This window comes from Anabrus simplex, chromosome 13 (assembly GCF_040414725.1).
Source record: "Anabrus simplex isolate iqAnaSimp1 chromosome 13, ASM4041472v1, whole genome shotgun sequence".
NCBI classification, from domain to species: domain Eukaryota; kingdom Metazoa; phylum Arthropoda; class Insecta; order Orthoptera; family Tettigoniidae; genus Anabrus; species Anabrus simplex.
Genome location: NC_090277.1, coordinates 87,300,521 through 87,322,682, shown reverse-complemented (window position 1 = coordinate 87,322,682; position 22,162 = coordinate 87,300,521). Strand labels below are relative to the sequence as shown.

Sequence of the window (22,162 nt, the reverse complement as noted above, 5' to 3'; positions counted from 1 at the left end):
CTAACCAGGATGATGCATATTATATCATAGAATTGAATGTGATGAACAAAACTTAAAGCTCTTGAGGCTTTCTCAATTGTGAAATTACCAGCAATTCAACCCAGTGTACCAGCGCACCCATTAGTTAGAATGCCATGCACACACAAAAAATTATATTCGTTTAGGTCAAAATCAATTTAGTAGATCTATTAAAACACTGAAATACCTATGAGTATTTGCAAAAACAAATTTAAAAGCAAAATTTCACACTGCACAATAGAACTACAAACTACATTTGAAAAAAATTGAAAAAATTAACAAAAATGCTTTCATTTTCATCTAAAATTAATATGAATTTTGACTGATCCTGTACCAGACTTCCTACAATTATTAAAAATGTTGTTCAAACAGTAAGATCTCAAAAGTTAAGTATCACAGTCTCATCGGCTTGGAAAATAATGAAACTATGCTTCAATTACGTATATAAGCTATATAATAGCTAAATAAGTTCCAAGAGAAAGTATATAAACTTGAGATTGAAGTAAAATTATTATTTTGAGATTTTCAAACTTATCACCACTAACCGGGAGTTCAACTGCTGTACACAGTTACAGCAACAGATCAATGAATTAACAACATAAGAAAAGATCTGCAGTGGCTCTTATCAATTAAATCGAATGAACCTAATTTAAGATTTGCAAACAATACAAAATATTACTGTGTACTGTTTAGAAAAAAATATATATAATACACAAATCTATACTGTAAGAAGTTTGACTGCCGTTGAATTCTACAAAAAATATCCGCCTCAAACATTACATCTGTAAGACTCTTCGAGACAAAATCACATGCAAAGCTTTTTTCAAACTTTTGGACATCCACAAAGTTGATATGGAGTTCCAAAAATTGTTAACGGAATAAAGAAACTGGTTAGTTTTTAAATTAATACCTCTAACTCTTTCCTTGTTTATTGTTCTATATAAAGACTTTGTAAATATTAAGAAAACAGCAGATACATTATATATATATTATCTTTTGCTAAAAATACTATAATGTATTAAATACCTTTAACTAAACAATAAAAATATATATACACACATACATACATACAATATCATTTATCAACAGTGAAATTAAAATTTCTGGTTTAAAACATTAAGTAACAAAGAAAATAATTACTCCTTACAATGTCACTGTCTATCATGGGCTGCCTGAGTTATCACAAAACTTATATTACTGTAGCATATTTAATAGCAAAAAAGCTACAGTATGAGAAAGTTTGACAACCAACAAGGCAGTGCCAAAATACACTTATCTTTTTTTTTCTTTCTTGATCTACCACACATCCATGACGAGTCTTAACAACGAAGAGGTAAAAACAAAACAAATTTATACTGCACCAGACAAACAAAGAGAATGCTACATTTTCACTACAAACTGAAAAAGAACACAACAGACATGCCAAACAATAATCAGAATATTTTACTGCCAGGGATGGGATATATAATCACTTCACAAGATGCATCACGAACGTTTAGAGGAGGACAGTAATACTAGAGCACTTCAAAAATACTCAAATTTGTATATGAGTCACAGCGGATTGAGTGACAAGGTCAAAGCCGACAATAAGGAAAAAATGTGCTTAGAGTACAACTTTCTTCCCATATTTCATAGGAATATTGTGCCAGAATCCAGCTTTGAATTATTGATGGTTGTAAAATAAATTTTTAATTAGTTTCTTGAAAGAATAACTATGAAGCCATGGAGGATATTTAAAACAAATTGTTAAATTATGTAAATATATCACAGTTTTCCTCAAATGTGTAAAAACATTTACTAAAGCTGGAAACGTGGACAAATAAGGAAAATTTTTAAAAAAATGTGTTTTAAATCACTCCCCATATCCTAATTCATAAAGATATGACAAACGTTTAACCGCAGCTAATGTAAAGTACAAATATGCATGTATATAGAATATTACACAAGTGTTTTGGGATTTGTGTGATATAATTAATCAGGTTATCTGATCGGTAAAAGTCGACTACTTACCCGAGCTTACATTCAGGTGAGATAGCTAGCAAGAAAAGTCCGGTGGAGAGCAGCAAATTGTCATGGTAACAGCAAGTTTGAAAATACTCGACAATGTGATTAAAATTTGTTTCAGCATGCTGAAGCGGAATTAGGCAGAAGGAAGTCAACATTTTAAACCAAAGGTCCGAGTCTTTAAACTGTTTACTAATATTACATAAAAAATACTGCTGATCACCATAACATCTCCCTGTTATCAGAGAAAATCTAGTAATACTTCAATTAAGTGATAACTTTGTCTACTAAACAATTATTAAATATCAAATCTTGCATTTTAAATTACTTTTATCATACCCCTTAGGATAATAAAAATATTAGGACACAGATTATATAAACTACAATAATCATTTGTATAATGATGGTTTAAAAAATTTGTTGTATCCTATAAATTTGAGGCAAATATTCAGGTCTGGCTTTCACAACTAAACTGAAGCAACCATATCCCATCCCTGCAATAAAACAAATAAATGCAGCAAATAATAATTCATTTCCACACTAGTCAGCAAAAAACATGCTGCAGCACACACTCAAGACATCATTCACAACACTGACTAATGCAAAAATGGAAGGAGGAGGAGGAGGGGGTCATGTTTGTCAAACTGCATGCTTTTCTCATACTACATGTGTTTGTAATGCTATAAGCAGTGCGTATATGTCAGTGCAGTGACAGAGCTGATCCGATACTTCTTCAAACATTGTCATAAATGGATCACATGTTATGTCTCAATAAAACATATCATTTCTATTCTGTTAACAAATATGTGGATCAACTTTACGGTTTTCCAAAACGATTCACAATTGTAGATTAATCTTTCAAATATTCCTACTTTACAAGATATGAAAATAGACTCAAATAGCCCACTATTTTCATCTTGTTTGCATTGAAACTTATTTTTCATAATTAAAATCATGCTATAAAATTGCTAAAAGTCAGTCATTTACATCATCATAAACATCGATTTACATTTATATTTCGTGTTTCTATCTTTTAAATATTCTGTACATCGGCTTAGGACTCATATTTCATTTTGCGTCATTAACTACTTCAATCCTTGCTCACAAATCCGTAAGAAAGATCGGGTTTTTTTCAAAGTGAAAAATTTAACTGTTTTGTTAAGAATTATCAACGTTCACCTGCTCTTAAACCCATCAGTATCCAATGCATACATTTGTGTACATCTGAAATGAGTAATCTCTACACATAATGTATATATTTCTACACCTATTGTATTGTAATTTTTGAAAGTAAGAATACTACTGCAAAATTAAATTAACTTAGTGGTTCAAAAAGATACGCGTAGGCATGTGTTTTGTAGAGCCGGCTGAAATATGTGGAAGGCAAGGTGAAGCAAGAAGCTTCCAACGACAGACATTGCTTTCACGTGCCATCCATCAACGGTTGCTAATTTCAGAGGGCAACCAGTCATAAGACATAGCCTGCACGGTTGCTAGGTAACGCTGTCTAGCCATCCATCCATACTTTACATCATCACTGCCTGCACGGTTGCTAGGTAACGCTGTCTAGCCATCCATCCATACTTTACATCATCACTGCCTGCACGGTTGCCAGGTAACGCTGTCTAGCCATCCATCCATACTTTACATCTTCACTGCCTGCACGGTTGCCAGGTAACACTGTCTAGCCATCCATCCATACTTTACATCTTCACTGCCTGCACGGTTGCCAGGTAACACTGTCTAGCCATCCATCCATACTTTACATCTTCACTGCCTGCACGGTTGCCAGGTAACACTGTCTAGCCATCCATCCATACTTAACATCATCACTGCCTGCACGGTTGCCAGGTAACGCTGTCTAGCCATCCATCCATACTTTACATCTTCACTGCCTGCACGGTTGCCAGGTAACACTGTCTAGCCATCCATCCATACGGTTGCTATGGTTCCACTTCCGTCACACATTTCGTCGCGTCATGTTACACAAATTTTCGAATGACCACCAGCCATAAGACATTTATGTCAAAAGAGAAGTATTTTATAAATGTTTCCAAATCTGTGTACGGAAATTACATTCATGCACTCTAATTAGGCTGGGCTCTTAATTTCAAGCACTGGCGTAAAATGAAATGCCAACACCAAGAAGGCATTAGATTAGAGGACCACAATTTAGGCTAAGCAATTGTCTAGGTAACATCTTTATTTGGTTAAAGGTTCCAGATCACGGGTTCAAGTATGCGCGGGAAGATATGCGACAGGGTGGCACATTAATAACCACCACGGGTTTGAATGCGAACATGCTAACGTGCCTGGCAATTTGTCGTACAGGTTCCGTATGTCGTTTTGTGAGATAAAAGTTCCACGCCTGCTGCACTTAGTCAAATGCTGGTATGGATGACGATGGATTTCTCGGCCCATAATGTCCCATACGTCATCAAGGGCGAAATGTCAGATGATCACGCCACGCAGGCTAAGGCAACTCTTCAACACGCTGGGTGACAGCGGCGGTATGGGGACGAACTTTATCCTGTTGCAAATGGCAGCACAACCGGTTCAATCAACCAGCCTGGCGTACAAATCCGCTGTCAAGGTTCTAGGAATAACGAAACGAGTACCGCTGTCAAAGAGAATCGCTCCCCCAGACCGTAACTCCTGCTGTAGGTCCAATGTGTCGATGCCGCAAATGGCCTTCTCCTTACCGGCCTACGGCCATCATTGACACCAAGACAGAAACGGCTCTCATCTGAGAACAAAAGTGATATCCACTCCACCCTCCAATGAGCTCTATATTGACACCACTGAAGTAGCAGATGGCAGCGATTCGGAGTTAGTGACAAGAATGCTACAGAACGTCCGGCTCGGAGCCGTCCCTCAAGTAATTCTGTGGTGAAGTTACCGTGAGGTACACTTAATACAGTACGGCAAATACAACATTACTTATGAATCGATTTGTTACAGTTCGCTGTTGTCACTCTGGTGCCAACTAAAGCTCTGATCGCAGCTGCAATCCACCACAGCCATGCGGAGAACACAGCGGTCTTCTCTCTCCGTAGTGGCGCGTGTGCGGCCGGACACCGGTCTTCTTGCGACAGTACCTTCCCGTGACCATTGTTGCCTACACCAATGCACTATGGATACATCCCTGCCTAGTCTTTCTGCAATATCACGGAAAGAACATCCACCTTCCCGTAGTCACATTACACGGACTCGTTCAAACTCAGTAAGCTATTGATAAGCCTTCTCCGTTTCCTTAAAGGCATGATTGACTCACACCTACCTCACAACGTCAACACAGCATGATGACTAACGCTCCTAAGTGTACAGCGCGTATTTAAAGCAATAAAGCAAACTTGCTTTGCAAGGTCATAGTGGCGCCACTACCAGCACTCTTCATAGACTAGAGGTCAAATCTGAACAGGCGTCATCTTTCAGAAGTGCAAACACGCCACCCCGCCCCCGCCAGTTTCGTTTATCTAGCGCAACTCCGTCTTGGTGTTGGGTTTTTTCCGCCAGTGTATTTATCTGAAGGAGATGGTAAAAATCAACATGTGTACCAGACATATCGTATGCAAGCACAAAATGTAACCTGGTGTATGCTATTGTTCACAAAACCAGAAACAACAAATCCCTGAAGGTAATGAAAAATCTAACAGTAACGAAAATATCATCGTACCAAGTATTCTTGGGCACTCGTGGGTTTTAAAAGAACTGGTGATTGATCAGCTGACTGGATACGCTGCGACAAAATATCAAAAATGGATCAAAGTGAGAAAGTTAGCATTTGGATTCTGCAACAAGCAGGTAAACAATGCTTACCAATCTAGCCTCTTCATGCTCCAAAGACAGGTGCGAAAAGCGCATTTCTGCGGGTATCAGAGTGGTCTGTAACTGCACTGACATGGCGAGCCTTAATGAATGACTAACTACCGTTGTGGATGCGAATGTGACATGTGAGGGTGTGGTGGCGGGTAGCCGGGGTGTGGGGGCAGTGGTGAGGGACACGACTGTTGGTAACCTGCCCCCATCATGGGTCCTGGACTCGAGCAGGGGATGAGATGCGAGGGAGGCGACTGGGTGTGCGGATGAGGTGGAGGACCCATCATATGATGGTGCGGGGAACCAGGATGCTGCTGGAAGTGCTGGGCGTGTGAGTGAGGATGTTGTTGGGGACCCCCGACCCCCGCCATGTGTTGAGAGTGGGAATGGGGCGAACCACCATACACCAGCTGCCTTACTTTCTGCTCATCGTCTCCGATGTTGTACGTCAGTTCCGTCTCCTCGAAGCCCGTCGCCGACATCCGCTGGTCGCCACCTGCCGACGACGGCGGGGGATCCGGCGAGTTCAGACACGTCTGGATGAGAGCCTTACCGGCTTCTGACGTGATCATGGGCTGCAACTTACGAGTCGCAAACGTGTACACATGACCCGTCTCAGAAGCGACTAGCAACATCACTTGGGTACCTGTCAGAGTTGACAGTTCGTACGCCTGGAAAGAAAAGAAAAAATAATTAGATCATCTCAAAACACACAAAGGTTCCAACCACACATTTCAATAGTGGCGGTTCGTGCTGAATTATGTTGGTGGTTCTGCACTCTAACGCCCAGTTCATTGCAGTAAATCCATACCTGCCAAATTTTAGAAATAAAAAATAGGAAGATTTTTTTAATTCTTGGATTTCACCGCGTATATTACGCCACGGTCTCGATGAAAAGAAGACAACATAAAAGGCATCCATACCTACTATTACAAGGTGATATGGCCATTACATTTAAAATGTTAAATTAAGAAAACATACAAACGGGTACAAGAAAATGTAACACGCACGGAACAAAATGCATAGTAGTTTCCTTTACTAGACTAGTTTTATAGGTATCTCTGAACACTCGGAGATAACGTTTGTTACGTTTTGTGGCCATAATGTGAAGAGAAAAATACCAGAAACTGTCACCGACACAGCTCTCTAAATACATTCAACTCAATAAAATTATGAACTAAGAATGAACACAAATGCACTGTAATACGCGGAACTACCGCATACAAAACAGATCAACATGTATCATACATTATTAACATACGACTTCGACAAGGGAAAAAAAAATCACAGAACCCCAAGAAAAAATACGTGCCCTATAACTGCGACGGACGATACACTCACCAAATAAAGCATCAAATAAATACGTTTACCGAGCTCGATAGCTGCAGTCGCTTAAATGCGGCCAGTATCCAGTAATCGGGAGATAGTGGGTTCGAGCCCCACTGTCGGCAGCCCTGAAGATGGTTTTCCGTGGTTTCCCATTTTCACACCAGGCAAATGCCGGGACTGTACCTTAATTAAGGCCACGGCCGCTTCCTTCCACGTCCTAGGCCTGTCCTTTCCCTTCGTCGCCATAAGACACATCTGTGTCGGTGCGACGTAAATCAAATAGCAAAAAAAAGAAAATTAAAAAAATACGTTTGAAAATGAGGTTGCGTAAATTACACAAGCACACAATTTATTCTAGGGGAAGAGTATTGGCCATAATGGAGGTTATATTGGTCAAAAATAGGAAGAAGTAAAACTAAATCGTAAAATCGGAAGATGAGTTAAAAAGCGGAAAGTTTCCGGGTGAATCGGAAGGGTTGCCATCTATGTAACAGACGCATTTAAGCCCGTATTGCATAAAAGTGGCAACTGAGCTCGTTTGCATCAGCCCTCCAACCCCACGAAAATGCCTAATCTCTCTCTCTACTTCCATGCCATATAAGGTTTGAAGTTGCGGAAAATTTAAAGAAGAAAAGAAACTTTTCCCTTTGCGAAAAGCTAATGATTTATTTATTTATATCGTGTCAGAAGCTGAGTAACATATAAAGATGTGCAAAAAATGTCTATAAAAAATAAGGAAAAATAAACTGTGCACCAAAGGTTCACACTGTGGTGCACCAGAAATTAGCAACGTCGAGTGCATTCCTTGTTACCTCAAGCAGCTCCTTCTCAGTACATGTGGCATTACAAAGATGGGCCGTAGTCTGCACTTCGCCACAGCCACACAAAACAGTATCCATAGAATATCCCTACTTGTGCAGATTGGTCTTGGGCCTAATAACACCGTCAGTCCGTTTTAGGAAAGCAAAGTGCCCTTTGGAAGCCCATATAACACCCTACTAAACGACTTAAAAATAATTTCAGTTAGTGAAGCAATTAACAAGGGAAGTCTCTTTGAAAAAGAAATGAAATCGCCAAAATTTTCATCGTGTCCAATTTTAAACCAAAACCACAGCAAAGCAAGCAAAACGTCCGATTATTCCACAGTTGATAAGAAAATTAATTGCAAACAAAATGAGACCGCAGGATCAAAATCAAGAGCGCGAGGGTCAAAAGAATATCGTCAACGCAAAAAGGTTACACAACTAAATTAATTAATACCAGGCGAGTTGGCCGTGCGGTTAAGGGCACGCAGCTGTGAGCCCGCATCTGGGAGATAGTGGGTTCGAACCCCACTGTCGCCAGCTCTGAAGATGGTTTTCCGTGGTTTCTCATTTTAATAATAATAATAATTATTATTATTATTAATTATTATTATTATTATTATTATTATTATAAAGTTATTTGCTTTACGTTCCACTAACTACTTTTACGGTTTTCAGAGACGCCGAGGTGCCGGAATTTAGTCCCGCAGGAGTTCTTTTACGTGCCAACAAATCTACCGACACGAGGCTGACGTATTTGAGCACCTTCAAATACCACCGGACTAAGCCAGGATCGAACCTGCCAAGTTGGGATCAGAAAGCCAGCGCCTCAAACGTCTGAGCCACTCAGCCCGGCATATTTCCCATTTTCACACCAGGGAAATGCTGGGGCTGTATCTTAATTAAGGCCACGGCCGCTTCCTTCCCATTCTTAGGCCTTTCCTGTCCCATCGTCGCCATAAGACGTATCTGTGTCGGTGCGACGTAAAGCAACCAGCAAAAAAAAAAAAAAAAAAAAAAAAAAATTCTTCCTCATTCCTCGTATTATATTCTCAATGAATGGAAAGGAATTTGAGGAATGCATCATAAAATTCAGATTAAAGGAAATGACGAAATAAAAATATTTGACAAAAATAATTATATCTTATGACTGAGAGTCATCTGAAAATTTGTGTTACAGATGTTAGCGTCACAAAATGTATGACGGAAGTGTAATCCTAGCAACCGTACAGGTTGAGATGTAAGGTATGGATTCCATAGCCAAACAGTGTTACCTAGCAACCGTGCAGGTTGAGATGTAAGGTATGGATTGCATGGTCAAACAGTGTTACCTAGCAACCGTGCAGGTTGAGATGTAAGGTATGAATTGCATGGTCAGTGTTACCTAGCAACCGTGCAGGTTGAGATGTAAGGTATGGATTGCATAGCCAGTGTTACCTAGCAACCGTGCAGGTTGAGATGTAAGGTATAGATTGCATGGTCAAACAGTGTTACCTAGCAACCGTGCAGGTTGAGATGTAAGGTATAGATTGCATAGCCAAACAGTGTTACCTAGCAACCGTGCAGGTTGAGATGTAAGGTATAGATTGCATAGCCAAACAGTGTTACCTAGCAACCGTACAGGTTGAGATGTAAGGTATGGATTGCATAGCCAAACAGTGTTACCTAGCAACCGTGCAGGCTATGTTTTATGGCTGGCGGTCATCGGAAATTAACAGCCGTTGATGGATGGCCATGATCGAGAGACATATTCGTGATCATTTTGATTTTCACACAAGGAAAAGTGGTTTCTTTGTTTTTCAAACGCTTTCACACCTTTAAAGTTAGAGGCAGCCCACCGATTTTCTTCATTCGAGTTCAGCCTTTGTCGCCCTTGGTCTTTTGAAATTCCGGATCATCTTCGTCGATCATCAGCGACACAGGATGGTTTCCTACTTTCACCTTTCGTTATCTGACTTCCCTCACTTCACCAACTCTCGTTTTCCTTTCGACCCCTATGCCATTAAGTTTGTGTGGTCTTCCGTTTCTTTTGCTGATGCCTTTAGTCTTTGAAAGGTCAGATCTCTTCCTGTTTCCTCTACGATTAGTGTTGACACGATGAATATCACGTTGTACTGTCGCTGAAAAGAATAATCACCACCACCTACAGTATGTGGTAACTGTGGAAATATACCACACTTATTTCCACACACATATCTTATATACTGCGGCAACACATGGACACCCTCAGGGACAACGACTTCCCGAGAATTTTCCACAAATCAAACTCCACCTCTGGTTTCGATTTTTTAAACACTCCTTTTTCTTCTCTGAATGTTTATTACGTGAAAGGGTTGAATCTCCCTTTCGTGTATCAGCGATCGAATGTCGATCCCAAGATCGCCAGTTCAGTTCCGCCAGAGTAGCCTAGACTTTTTCCCCCCCTAGCGATTTAACGCCGCACTAACACATCGAAGGTTTTCGGCAATGCAAGCATTTGCCCGGAGTGAAAATGGGAAACCACGGAAAAACCATCTTCAGGGCTGCCGATGCCGGCATTCGAACCCACCACCTTCCGAATGTTAGCTCACAGCTACGTGACCCTGCCAACCAGCTCGGTAGTCGGATTTTTGAAGGGCGCGAAAAATGTCCATTTGACACACAATGTCGTAAGACGTAAGTTATTTCTAATACATACATTGTGTTAACGCGACGAAGTTAATTAAAACTCAGCCACAGATCACTTATGCCACCTGGTGGAGTAAAATCGAGCGTCGAAACTGATATACATGAAAATGGGGTGAGATTCCTTCACGCGGATCACTGTTAAGTACCTAGCTATTTAAATAATAATAATAATAATAATAATAATAATAATAATAATAATAATAATAATAAATTTTAATTACACAACATTCACGAAAATAAACTCCCTAGTTAGATACAAATTACAGGGTACATATTATTATTATTATTATTATTATTATTATTATTATTATTATTATTATTATTATTATTATTATTATTATTATTATTATTATTATTATTAGTATTATTATTATTAGTCTATTATTCTTGGGCCCTGTTTGATAAAACTCGACAGGTGCGAGAAATCCGACAAGCATGTCAGATTTGACAAATTTGTCACTATGTCATGAAAATTTTCCCTAACGTGACAGGCAAAATATTGTAACCTGTCGAACTTAAAATAATTTGTTTCATAAACGCGATAATTGCATGTCAGATCTAAAGTTTACTATATTACCCTCTATATGGATCTGAAGAGCGATAATATCGATCACTGAATGGAATGCACAAACGATCGACTGTAAATACGAAATTTAACCTACATTTTATTCCTACTCATTGAAGCAGAATGACAAGTAATTTTGCATAAGATTACGATATTAAACAGCCAATGCAGAGGAAACAAAATTTGCGCTTAAGGTGTTAATGAATAAATTTTGTGTTTGCGGTCGCAATTGCTGCGTTATATGATTTATAATGTATTCAGCTGATATGAAATTTATCTTTGAGTACAAAGTCACTGAAATTGAAGCTTGGATTTATCCGTTGTCTAAAAACCCGGCGTGGTCTGATTTCAATTTCTTCATTATTGCTACTACCACAAGAGATTTTAAAATTACAAAATACTCGCGAAAATGAACTCCCTATCACATCCACAGTGACAATTCTACATATGCTTAAATATGTCAAAAACGAATTATACATATGTGTGTTTCAAAACACTACATGCAGCCTACAATTTGACAAATTTGTCAGTCTTTAACCTATCAATTCAAAAGTTTTATGAAACTGACAATTGTAAAACTGTCGATTAAAAATCTACAAAATGTTGTAAACTTGTAAGTTTTTATTAAATACGAAACTGTCGATATGTAAACCTGTCGCAGGACACTGGTAAATTATAACTTTTATGAAACAGGGCCCTGGATTAAGAATGAAATCAAAAGTCCACCAACTGAAATTGTACAGTTGATGAAGTTCGCTTGGAAAAAACACTAATAAATAATTCTGAATCAGAGACTTGGAAAATTAACAAGCACAACCAAATTACCATCGGAACTCTCAGGGAATAAGACGCACTGGACAAAAATATCTTGATCAGTTATTAACAAAAATATTTTTAACGAACAAACACACGCACTAATTCGGGTCCGCTATACAAATTTCAAACACCCATCAGAAATATTTCAAATACACTCTGAAAAGTAAGAAACTGGACGCCTATTAAGGGACCCAGGTACAATAGACCTTAAAATACACAACACAACAACATAAAATACATTACCGCAGAAGCAAGTAGAATAAACAAACACACTCCCACAGTCACAAAAAATAAGACATAATAATTGCACTAAACTAATTTCCAAACAAAACCAAGTTTAATGTATATGTAAGCAACAAGTTAATAAATATACAATCACCTCTAGTTCTAAAGCCGATATGAGTGACACCACAATGAATCAGAGAATGAAGTAAATAAAACTGTTCAAGAACTATTTTCCAAGATGACAGTACACACAACACAATGAAGCAGCAAGAAAAAAATTATAAAGAAAACAAATTCCAACAATCAACTACGAAAGTATCATATACGAACTTTTTAAGACTAAAACCATTAACCATAAATTTCTCAGTTTGTAACTCATTTTTTCCATCTGCTGAATGCAAAAATTAAGCAACACAGTAATTACAAACATTTACATTTCATCTTCATTAGCTAATGATAAGTGCAACAAAATACCTATTTAAGCTTTGACAAATTAACCATAAAATATAACAAAACAGTTAACAGTTAGAGCACAGTACATTTGCCGTCAGTTTTCCCTGCGGTAACAACTATTCCAACCGAATTATTTATTGGGATTCTCCTGCTTCAGAAATTATCAGATCCACACTTATGCAGATTTATGAACGCACAAATTACGATTATTTTGTAGGTGTAATCATATTTTAGGCGTATTTTTTTTCGGGAAATCACAAACAAATCTGAAACATACTTGAAATTAGCGTTGCCATAATCTGAAATAAAGAAAAACCTCTATCGAAAATCAATGAGCCATTATGCAACGTTTTAAAGATGTCAGTAGGCAATGTATAATGTACAGTTATGTCACTATTTAGTAACTAATCATACGAAATTGTGTGCTTTACTGTTTTTAACGTCCTTCGTATTTTCGCAGTGTACATATTTAAATATTATTTAAGAATGCTTTACCTTTCAACTGATTTGTAAAATTCGGAAACGACCATTTTGGATTACATTTCATGCAGAACTCGCACGAAGGGATGCAAGCAGATATCACATTAGTTTGCCCTGACGGAACTGTTCGGAAGAGAATGCAATAGGCAGTAGACTGTTTTACCGATTTAATATAGAAAAAGCAAACATTGTAAATGCTGCTAAAAGACTTCAGTCTCGAAAACGATAATTTTGCTGTCAATCAACAGATTGCGAACAAACCAATCAATTTTGAAAATTATTTAGGGGCAGTCGTATTTTCTACTCAAAATGAGGACAAGCTCGCAAAAATTAGAACGTATGGCAACTCCACTCCAATTACACTTTCAGCGTGTTAGGTCGTGATGAGAACAGACAGCGACTTCATATTTTTAAAACTTTCCAACCTAAATAACTATTTAGTCGATTTTAATTTAGTTTAAACAAAAGCCAAGTCATGTTTTAAACCAGAGTTTATTGTATTTTAGGTTTCACCCCGCTCAGTTCTAGCCACTGCCTCATAGAAATTTAAAATGACACCCCCAATATTTTTATAATCTACAACTACTGAGGTACCTCACTGATCAGTATACCAGGCAAAGTGTTCACTGGCATCTTCGAAGAGAGTGTGCGATCATTGGTTGAGAGTAAGTGGATGACAACCAGTGTGTTTTCAGACCACAGAGGGGCTGTCAGTATCAGTATCATTCAGTATTCGCCAGGTAACTGAAACATCCTATAGGAGAAAAAAACAGTTATGTTTCGTAGATCTAGAGAGAGCATATGACAAGAGTACACAGGGAAAAGATGTTCGCCGTGCTGGGGGACTATGGATTAAGGGTAGATTATTAAAATCAATCAAAGGCATTTATGCTGACAACTGGGCTGCAATGAGAATTCATGCTAGAATGAGTTCTTGATGCAAGGTACTTATTGAGGTTAGACATGGCTGTAATCTTTCACCTTTGTTGTTCGTAGTTTACATGGATAATCTGCTCAAAGGTATAAAATGGCAGGGAGAGATTCAGTTCGGTGGAAATGTAGCAAGCAGTTTGACCTATGCTGACGACTTGCTCTTAATGGCAGATTGTGGTAAACGCCTGCAGTCTAATATCTTGGAACTTGAAAATAGGTGCAATGAGTATGGTAAGAAAATCAGCCCTTCCAAAACTAAATCGATGTCAGTAGGTAAGAAATCCAAGAGAATTGAATGTCAGATTGGTGATACAAAGCTGGAACAGGTAAATACTTTCAAGTATTTAGGATGTGTATTCTCCCAGGATGGTAATATAGTAATTGAGATGGAGTCAAGGTACAGTAAAGCTAACGCAGTGAGCTCGCAGTTGCGATCAACAGTATTCTGTAAGAAGGAAGTCAGCTCCCAGAAGAAATTATCTTTACATCGGTCTGTTTTCAGACCAAATTTGCTTTATGGGAGCGAAAGCTGGGTGGACTCAGGATATCTTATTCATAAGTTCGGAGTAACGTACTTGAAAGTAGCGAGAATGATCGCTGGAACAAGCAGGTGTAAACAATGGCAGGAAGGTACTCTGAATTAGAAGATAACTAGGAACTAACTCGATGGATGAGCTGTTCGCGTAAACCGGCTTCGGTGGTGGGGTCATGAGAGGCGAATGGAGGAAGATAGGTTACCCAGCAGAATAACTGACTCTGTCATGGAGGGTAAAAGAAGTAGAGGGGGACCAAGACGATGATAGTTGGATTCAGTTTCTAATGGTTCAGCGATAAGAGGTTTAAAACTAAACTAGGACATAGAGGATTGTGGCAGCGTGTAGTAAAATCACAGAGACGTGCAGACTGAACGCTGGAAAGCATAAGAGTCTATAATGAATATGTATGTATAATTCCAAAAGTTACAATAATAATAATAATAATAATAATAATAATAATAATAATAATAATAATAATAATAATAATACCGAGCTCGATAGCTGCAGTCGCTTAAGTGCGACCAGTATCCAATATTCGGGAGAAAGTAGGTTTGAACCCCACTGTCGGCAATCCTGAAGATGGTTTTCCGTGGCTTCCCATGTTCACACCAGGCAAATGCTGGGGCTGTACCTTAATTAAGGCCACGGCCGCTTCCTTCCACTCCTAGCCCTTCCCTGTCCCATCGTCGCCATAAGACCCATTTGTGTCGGTACGACGTAAAAACAACTAACAAAATAATAATAATAATAATAATAATAATAATAATAATAATAATAATAATAATAATAATAATAATAATAATTGCTTTACATCACACTAACTACTTTCACGGTTTTCAGAGACGCTGAGGTGTCGGAATTCAGTCCCGCAGGAGTTCGTTTACGTGCCAGTAAATCTACCAACACTGGGCTGACATATTTGAGCACCTTTAAATACCACCGAACCGAGTATCGAACCTGCCAGAGCCTCAACCGTCTGAGCCAATCAGTCCGGCATTCCACAAGTTAGACCTGAACCTCCTGATACGCATATGCCACTATTTTCCCCGCCAGGAATCTTCGTTCACCAGTAAGGGCGTTACTGGAGTAAGCGAGCAGGCGAAATTGCGTAGTTTGTATTCACTTGTCATGTCATCTCTCATTTCCGAGTTCTGTTTAAAAAATTAAATATTGTTTCAGTAGCCAGCAGTATATCACATCAAAGAAATATTTTGTCGATCTTTGAGGTAAAGACGAAAGATTTCCATTAAATCCACAGATTAAAATCCACTCACAGAAGTACGGTACTATTCGAAATTATGATTGAATGACTATTGGTATGAATGGACCATCTGTCAGCACCTTTACTCAACGGAACCTATTCAAAAACTGGTTTCTCAAGAAAGCAGTAAATCAGGTAAGGAAAGCGAGCCTGTATAGATGTGCTGGTGAACCTCTAAATAATCCGAGCTTGTTAACACTGCTGGTGTAGCTCCAGTAGTAAAACTTGACGAAAAGTATCTCTGGCATTCCCGAGGCTGGCTCAATGTTTCGATTTTCAGTCATTTCCAACATTTATCACATTTCAAATCTAGTATTATGTAGCCCACGCTGAGTGCTCAGCCCTGAGGCTGGTTTGGTCCTCAAACAGCTCGGCGTATCCAGTTATCGGGAGATAGTGGGTTCGAGCCCCACTGTCAGCAGGCCTGAAGATGGTTTTCCGTGGTTTCCCATTTTCACACCAGGCAAATGCCGGGGCTGTACCTTAATTAAAGCCACGGCCGCTTCCTTCCAATTCCTAGGCCTTTCCTATCCCATCGTCGCCATAAGATATATCTGTGTCGGTGCGACGTAAAGCCAATAGCAAAAAAAAAAAAAACAGCTCGGCCATCAGCCGTCATAGATAGCCTAGGCGTCACTGAAGAGTCGTACTAGGGATATGAGGAGTGAGGTAGTTTCCCGTTGCCTTCCTCACTCAGCCAGAAGTTGCTATTACATATCAGTCTGCCAAGCCTACTGAAATGCCCGCACCGATATTTTCACACCATCCATACCGTGGACTGCCATCTTAAGATAAACAACATTTCAGTAAGTATTGTTGTTGTTCTTGTTGTTTTTGTTTGGGTCATTACTCCACAGACTGGTTTGATGCAGCTCTCCATGTCACCCTATCTTGCGTTAACCTTTTCATGGCTACGTAACTACTACATCCTACAACTACTCTTTATATTCATAACTTTATCTACCCCTGCCGTTCTTATCACCTACACTTCCCTCTAAAACTAACGGATCTGGTTGTCTCGAGATGCGCCCTATCCTTCTTCTTCTTCTTCTTCTTCTTCTTCTTCTTCTTGTCAAATTTCGCTAAATCGTTCTCATTTCACCAATTCGATTCAGCATCTCTTCTTCCGTGATTCGATTTACCCATTCTCACGTTCAGCATTCTTCTGTAACACCACATTTCAAAAGCTTCTATTCTCTTTCTTTCTGACCTAGTTATCGCCCATGTTTCTTTTCCGTACAATTTTACTTTGCAGTTAATTGCTAAAAAAAATTGTTAGAATAAATAAAGCCTTAGCCTGGAGTTATTATATTACTCCAGATAATGTATTCCTTCCTTTCGGTCATGCTTGTACTCTGAGAAATATTATCAACCGATCACTTTTTCTTGGTATTTCTTGGTATTTTTCTTTGGCATTTGCAGACGATGTGGTGATTTGGGGAAAGGGAGAAAAGGAAGTACAAAAGAGACTGGACATTTGGAATGAAAATCTGAAGGAGTTTGGAATCGTAATTAGTAAAAAGAAAACTGTAGTCATGCACTGTGGAAAAGAGAAAAAGAGAAACCAAGTGAACATAGGCGGAGAACGGTTAGAGAATGTAGAACAGTTTACATATCTGGGTAGCATTATTAATGGATGTAATGAAATCAATCCTGAAATTAATAAGAGACTAAGTAAAGATACAACATTTTTTATCAAGTCAGAGAACTTTTATGGGATGACAAAAGTACCCAAGAGGAAAAAAAAGTAACATTATATGAACAGTATTTCATACCAATTGTAACATACGGACTAGAAACGCTGGTAACTGATAAGAGACCAGATAGTAAGATCCAAGCAGTAGAAATGAAATTTTTAAGAACATCGGTTAAAAAGACAAGAGATAGAATTCAAAATATTAGATTCAGAGAAGAGCTAAATATAGAACCGTTAGTACAGAACATACAGAAAGCAAGACTGAGAAGGTTCGGACATATAAAAAGAACGGGAAAGGAACGGGTATCAAGAAGGGAAATAGAGAGAGAAGTTTAGGGAAAGAGACCAGTTGGAAGACCGAGAAGAAGGTGGATGGATCAGTTTTGGAACAACATCAGAGAAGCTGGATTGGACGTGGCGGAATGGAGCAGGAAAAGTGGAAGGACAGGAAGGAGTGGAGGAGGCTTGTTAACCACACCCGGGCGACTGGAGTGGGACATTGATGACGATGAAGATGACTTTTTCTATCAAAAAATGCCCCTGTATAAATGAAACCTCAACTCGCTGGAATTTATTTTAGACATCATTTAATAATAATGTTTAGACAGTAATAGGTTAGAATGCAAACTAATTTGGCTACTAGGAAGTTTAGCCTAGCCCGCTCATCGATAACCTAACTTCTAGTAGTTCTTATTGGCTGGGCCCCTAAAGCTTATGCAAATCTCCTAACAGATCTGTTGTCCGGGCTAGTGTACACTTGCTATTCACTTCAGTAAGTTTGCATACTAACCTACAGTATAAATACCTTGAGCGGGAGTAGGGCTGCCGGTTCCTACCTGCGCTTCTCCTACTTTTTACATGTCCGAACCATCTCAGTCTTGCTTTCTGTATGTTCTCAAACTACGGTACGCGAGCAGCCTTCAGGGAAACAATTAAGAAACGCTGAAGGATAGAAATAACTAAGATGAAAGTTAAGCATGTATACAGTATATGGGGCCATGCTTGAAAGGTTCGCCTGGACTACGACTCGTCAGAAAACTGCGTCACGGCATGCAGGCACACCTATCCGACTGAAATGTTTATGGTTCGCAATTCCTGAATTCTAGAATTAAGATCAAAAATGATTCATGATTATTTATTAATCTGATATTGAGGTTAAAATCTAGCTTTTTGTGAAACTTTCACACAAACACTGTATCTTGTGTCATTTTATTATAGCATTATACGTGTCCGCCTCTGTGGTGTAGTCGTTAGTGTAACTAGCTGCCACGCCCCGAAGGCCCGGGTTCGATTCCCGGCACTGCCACGAAATTTGAAAAGTCATACGAGGGTTAGAACGGGGTCCACTAAGCCTCCGGAGGTCAACTGAGTAAAGGTGGGTTCGATTTCCACCTCAGCCATCCTGGAAGTGGTTTTCCGTGGTTTCCCACTTCTCCTGCAGGCAAATGCCGGGATGGTACCTAACTTAAGGCCACGGCCGCTTCCTTCCCTCTTCCCTGTATATCACTTCCAATCTTCCCATCCCCCCGCAAGGCCCCTGTTCAGCATAGCAGGTGAGGCCACCTGGGTGATGTACTGGTCATACTCCCCAGTTGTATCTCCCCACCCAGAGTCGGGAACTTCAGGACTGCCCTTGAAGCGGTAGCGGTGGGATCCCTTGCTGAGTCCGAGAGAAAAACCGACCCTGGAGGGTAAACCGATAAAGATGAATAAGAAGTATTATACGTTATACAGACACAAACTCGACTTTCTTGTAATGTGTTATAAAAATGCATTTCATTTTACAATCTCGACTTATTTACGATGTGTATTTAAAAGAATGATTTACTGTATAATCAACTAATTTGCCTTACAATTAGCCAGGTCCTAATATTCTTAAACCTATCATTTAGGGTTTTTTGTGGGAAGTACGTTGAACTTTTAGCCATCAGTAAAGAGTGCAATCTCGTAATAGTTTGTGAACCACTGCCCTACAACAACTGGCCACGTAATATTGTTTAACCTGGGAGACATCACGAGATTCGGTGTTATAAGGTAAAAATGACCGCCTCCGCTGCCGTCTCGGCGACTCGGGTTGGATTCCCGGTACTGTCAAAGATTTAAGAACGGCAGGAGGACTGGTATGTTATTAAAACGGAACAAGCAGCTCAGGTGCCTGAAAAGACCTGCATTACCTCGGGACGAGGACAAGAGTTCGTCCGGCTCCATGGCACTGCACGCTGGCCTTTGGTCCAAAGAAGTCCCGGGTTCAAGTCAAGGCTCGGCGACAAGGTGTTTGTGCCATCGTCAACATTAGAATTCACGTTGGGTAAAACACCGTTCTCTAAGACGCGCAGGTCACCTATAGGACATCAACTCAAAAGAACTGCACCTGGCCTCAAAGGAGACCACTCGCCATTGCCATCATTTTTTTTGTCACTAAATAAGAATTAACTTAGAGTATGATTTGAATAAGAAAATTATAGTCTAAGGGGGAGAGAAATATATAATAGTTATCAATCAATCACTACTGATCTGCATTTACAGCAGTCGCCCAGGTTGCAGATTCCCTAAATGACTGCAAAGAAATTGGAAATTGATTGAACATCTCTCTTGGTAAGTTATTCCAATCCCTAACTCCCCTTCCTATAAACGTATATTTGCCCCAATCTGTCCTCTTGAATTCCAACTATCTTCATATTGTGATCTTCCCTACTTTTAAAGCCACCACTCAAACTTATTCGTCTACTGCTATCATTCCACGCCATCTCTCCACTGACAGCTCGGAACATACCACTTAGTCGAGCAGCTCGTCTCCTTTCTCTCAAGTCTTCCCAGCCCAAACATTGCAACATTCTTGTAACGCTACTCTTTTGTCGGAAATCACCCAGAACAAATCGAGCTGCTTTTCTTTGGATTTTGTCCAGTTCCTGAATCAAGTAATCCTGGTGAGGGTCCCATACACTGGAACTATACTCTAGTTGGGGTCTTACCAGAGACTTATATGCCCTCTCCTTTACATCCTTACTACAACGCATAAATACCCGCATAACCATGTGCAGATATCTGTACCCTTTATTTACTTGATTACTAGAATGAAGATCTTTCCTTATATTAACACCTAGGTACTTAAAATGATCCCCAAAGGGAAATTTCATCCCTAAACGCAGTAATTAAAACTGCGAGGACTTGTCCTATTTGTGAAACTCACAACCTGACTGTTAACCCCGTTTATCATCATACCATTGCCTACGGTCCATCTCACAACACTATCGAGGTCATTTTGCAGTTCCTCACAATCTTGTAACTTATTTATTACTCTATACAGAATAAGCATCTGCAAAAAGCCTTATCTCTAATTCCAATTCTTTACACATATCACCGAGCTCAATAGCTGCAGTCGCTTAAGTGCGGCCAGTATCCAGTATTCGGGAGATAGTGGGTTCGAACCTCAATGTCGGCAGCCCTGAAGATGGTTTTTCGTAGTTTCCCATTTTTACACCAGGCAAATGCTGGGGCTGTACCTTAATTAAGGCCACGGTCGCTTCCTTCCCAGTCCTAGCCCTTTCCTGTCCCATCGTCGCCATTAGACCTATCTGTGTCGGTGCGACGTAAAGCCAATAGAAAAAAAATACATATATTAATATATATAGAAGAAAACATAAAGGTCGAATAATACTGCCTTGAGAAATTACCCTCTTAATTATTACAGAGACACAAAGCTTCGCCTACTCTGAGTTCTATTTTCCAGAAACTTAACCACCCATTCAGTCACTCTTTTGTCAAGTCCAATTGCACTCATTTTTGCCAGTAGTCTCCTATAATCCAGCCTGTCAAATGCCTTAGATAGGTCAATCGCAATATAGTCTATTTGACCTCCTGAATCCAGGATATATGCTATATCTTGCTGGAATCCTACAAGTTGAACTTCAGTGGAATAACCTTTCCTAAACCCAAACTGTCTTCTATCAAAACAGATATGAATTTCGCAAACATGTCTTATATAATCAGAAAGAATGCTATCGCAAAGCTTACATGCAATGCATGACAAACTGATTGGCCTGTATTTTTCAGCTTTATGTCTATCACCCCTTCCTTTAAACACAGGGGCTACTATAGCAACTCTCCATTCATTTGGTATAGCTCCTTCATGCAAACAATAATCAAATAAGTACTTCAGATATGGTACTATATCCCAACCCATTTTCTTTAGTATATCTCCCGAAACCTTATCAATTCCAGCTGCTTTTCTAGTTTTCAACTTTTGTAGCTTACTGTAAATTTAGGAAGAAGAATTCTCAGAAAACTTATGGGCGCTGTTCAGACTAAAGTGAGATGGAAACTTCGGAGCAACAAAGAAGTTGACCAGAAGGTGGAGAGTATTTCTGAGATCGTGAAGAGGACATTTGTACAGAATGAACAGAAACAGACTTACCAAACAGATATTTGATTACTACAGCATGGATTAAGAAAACTCGAAAAGGTATGGAAAGCTTAAACATCTCGGAGGTCAAAACGTTAGACAGAAATAAATTTAGGAATAGAGTGAAAAATTTCGAAGGGTTTCAAACCGAAGAA

At 39.3% G+C, this 22,162-nt stretch overlaps 1 protein-coding gene across 1 annotated transcript in view; it reads right to left on the bottom strand.

Annotated features, from left to right (window-relative positions):
- The window catches only part of bs (blistered), a 328,848-nt gene that overhangs the window by 235,094 nt on the left and 71,592 nt on the right, over positions 1 to 22,162 (bottom strand). Inside the window, exon 2 of the mRNA XM_067157140.2 lies at positions 6,261 to 6,512. Coding sequence (XP_067013241.2) covers positions 6,261 to 6,512 — 252 coding nt within the window. The remainder of the gene's footprint in view (positions 1 to 6,260; positions 6,513 to 22,162) is intronic.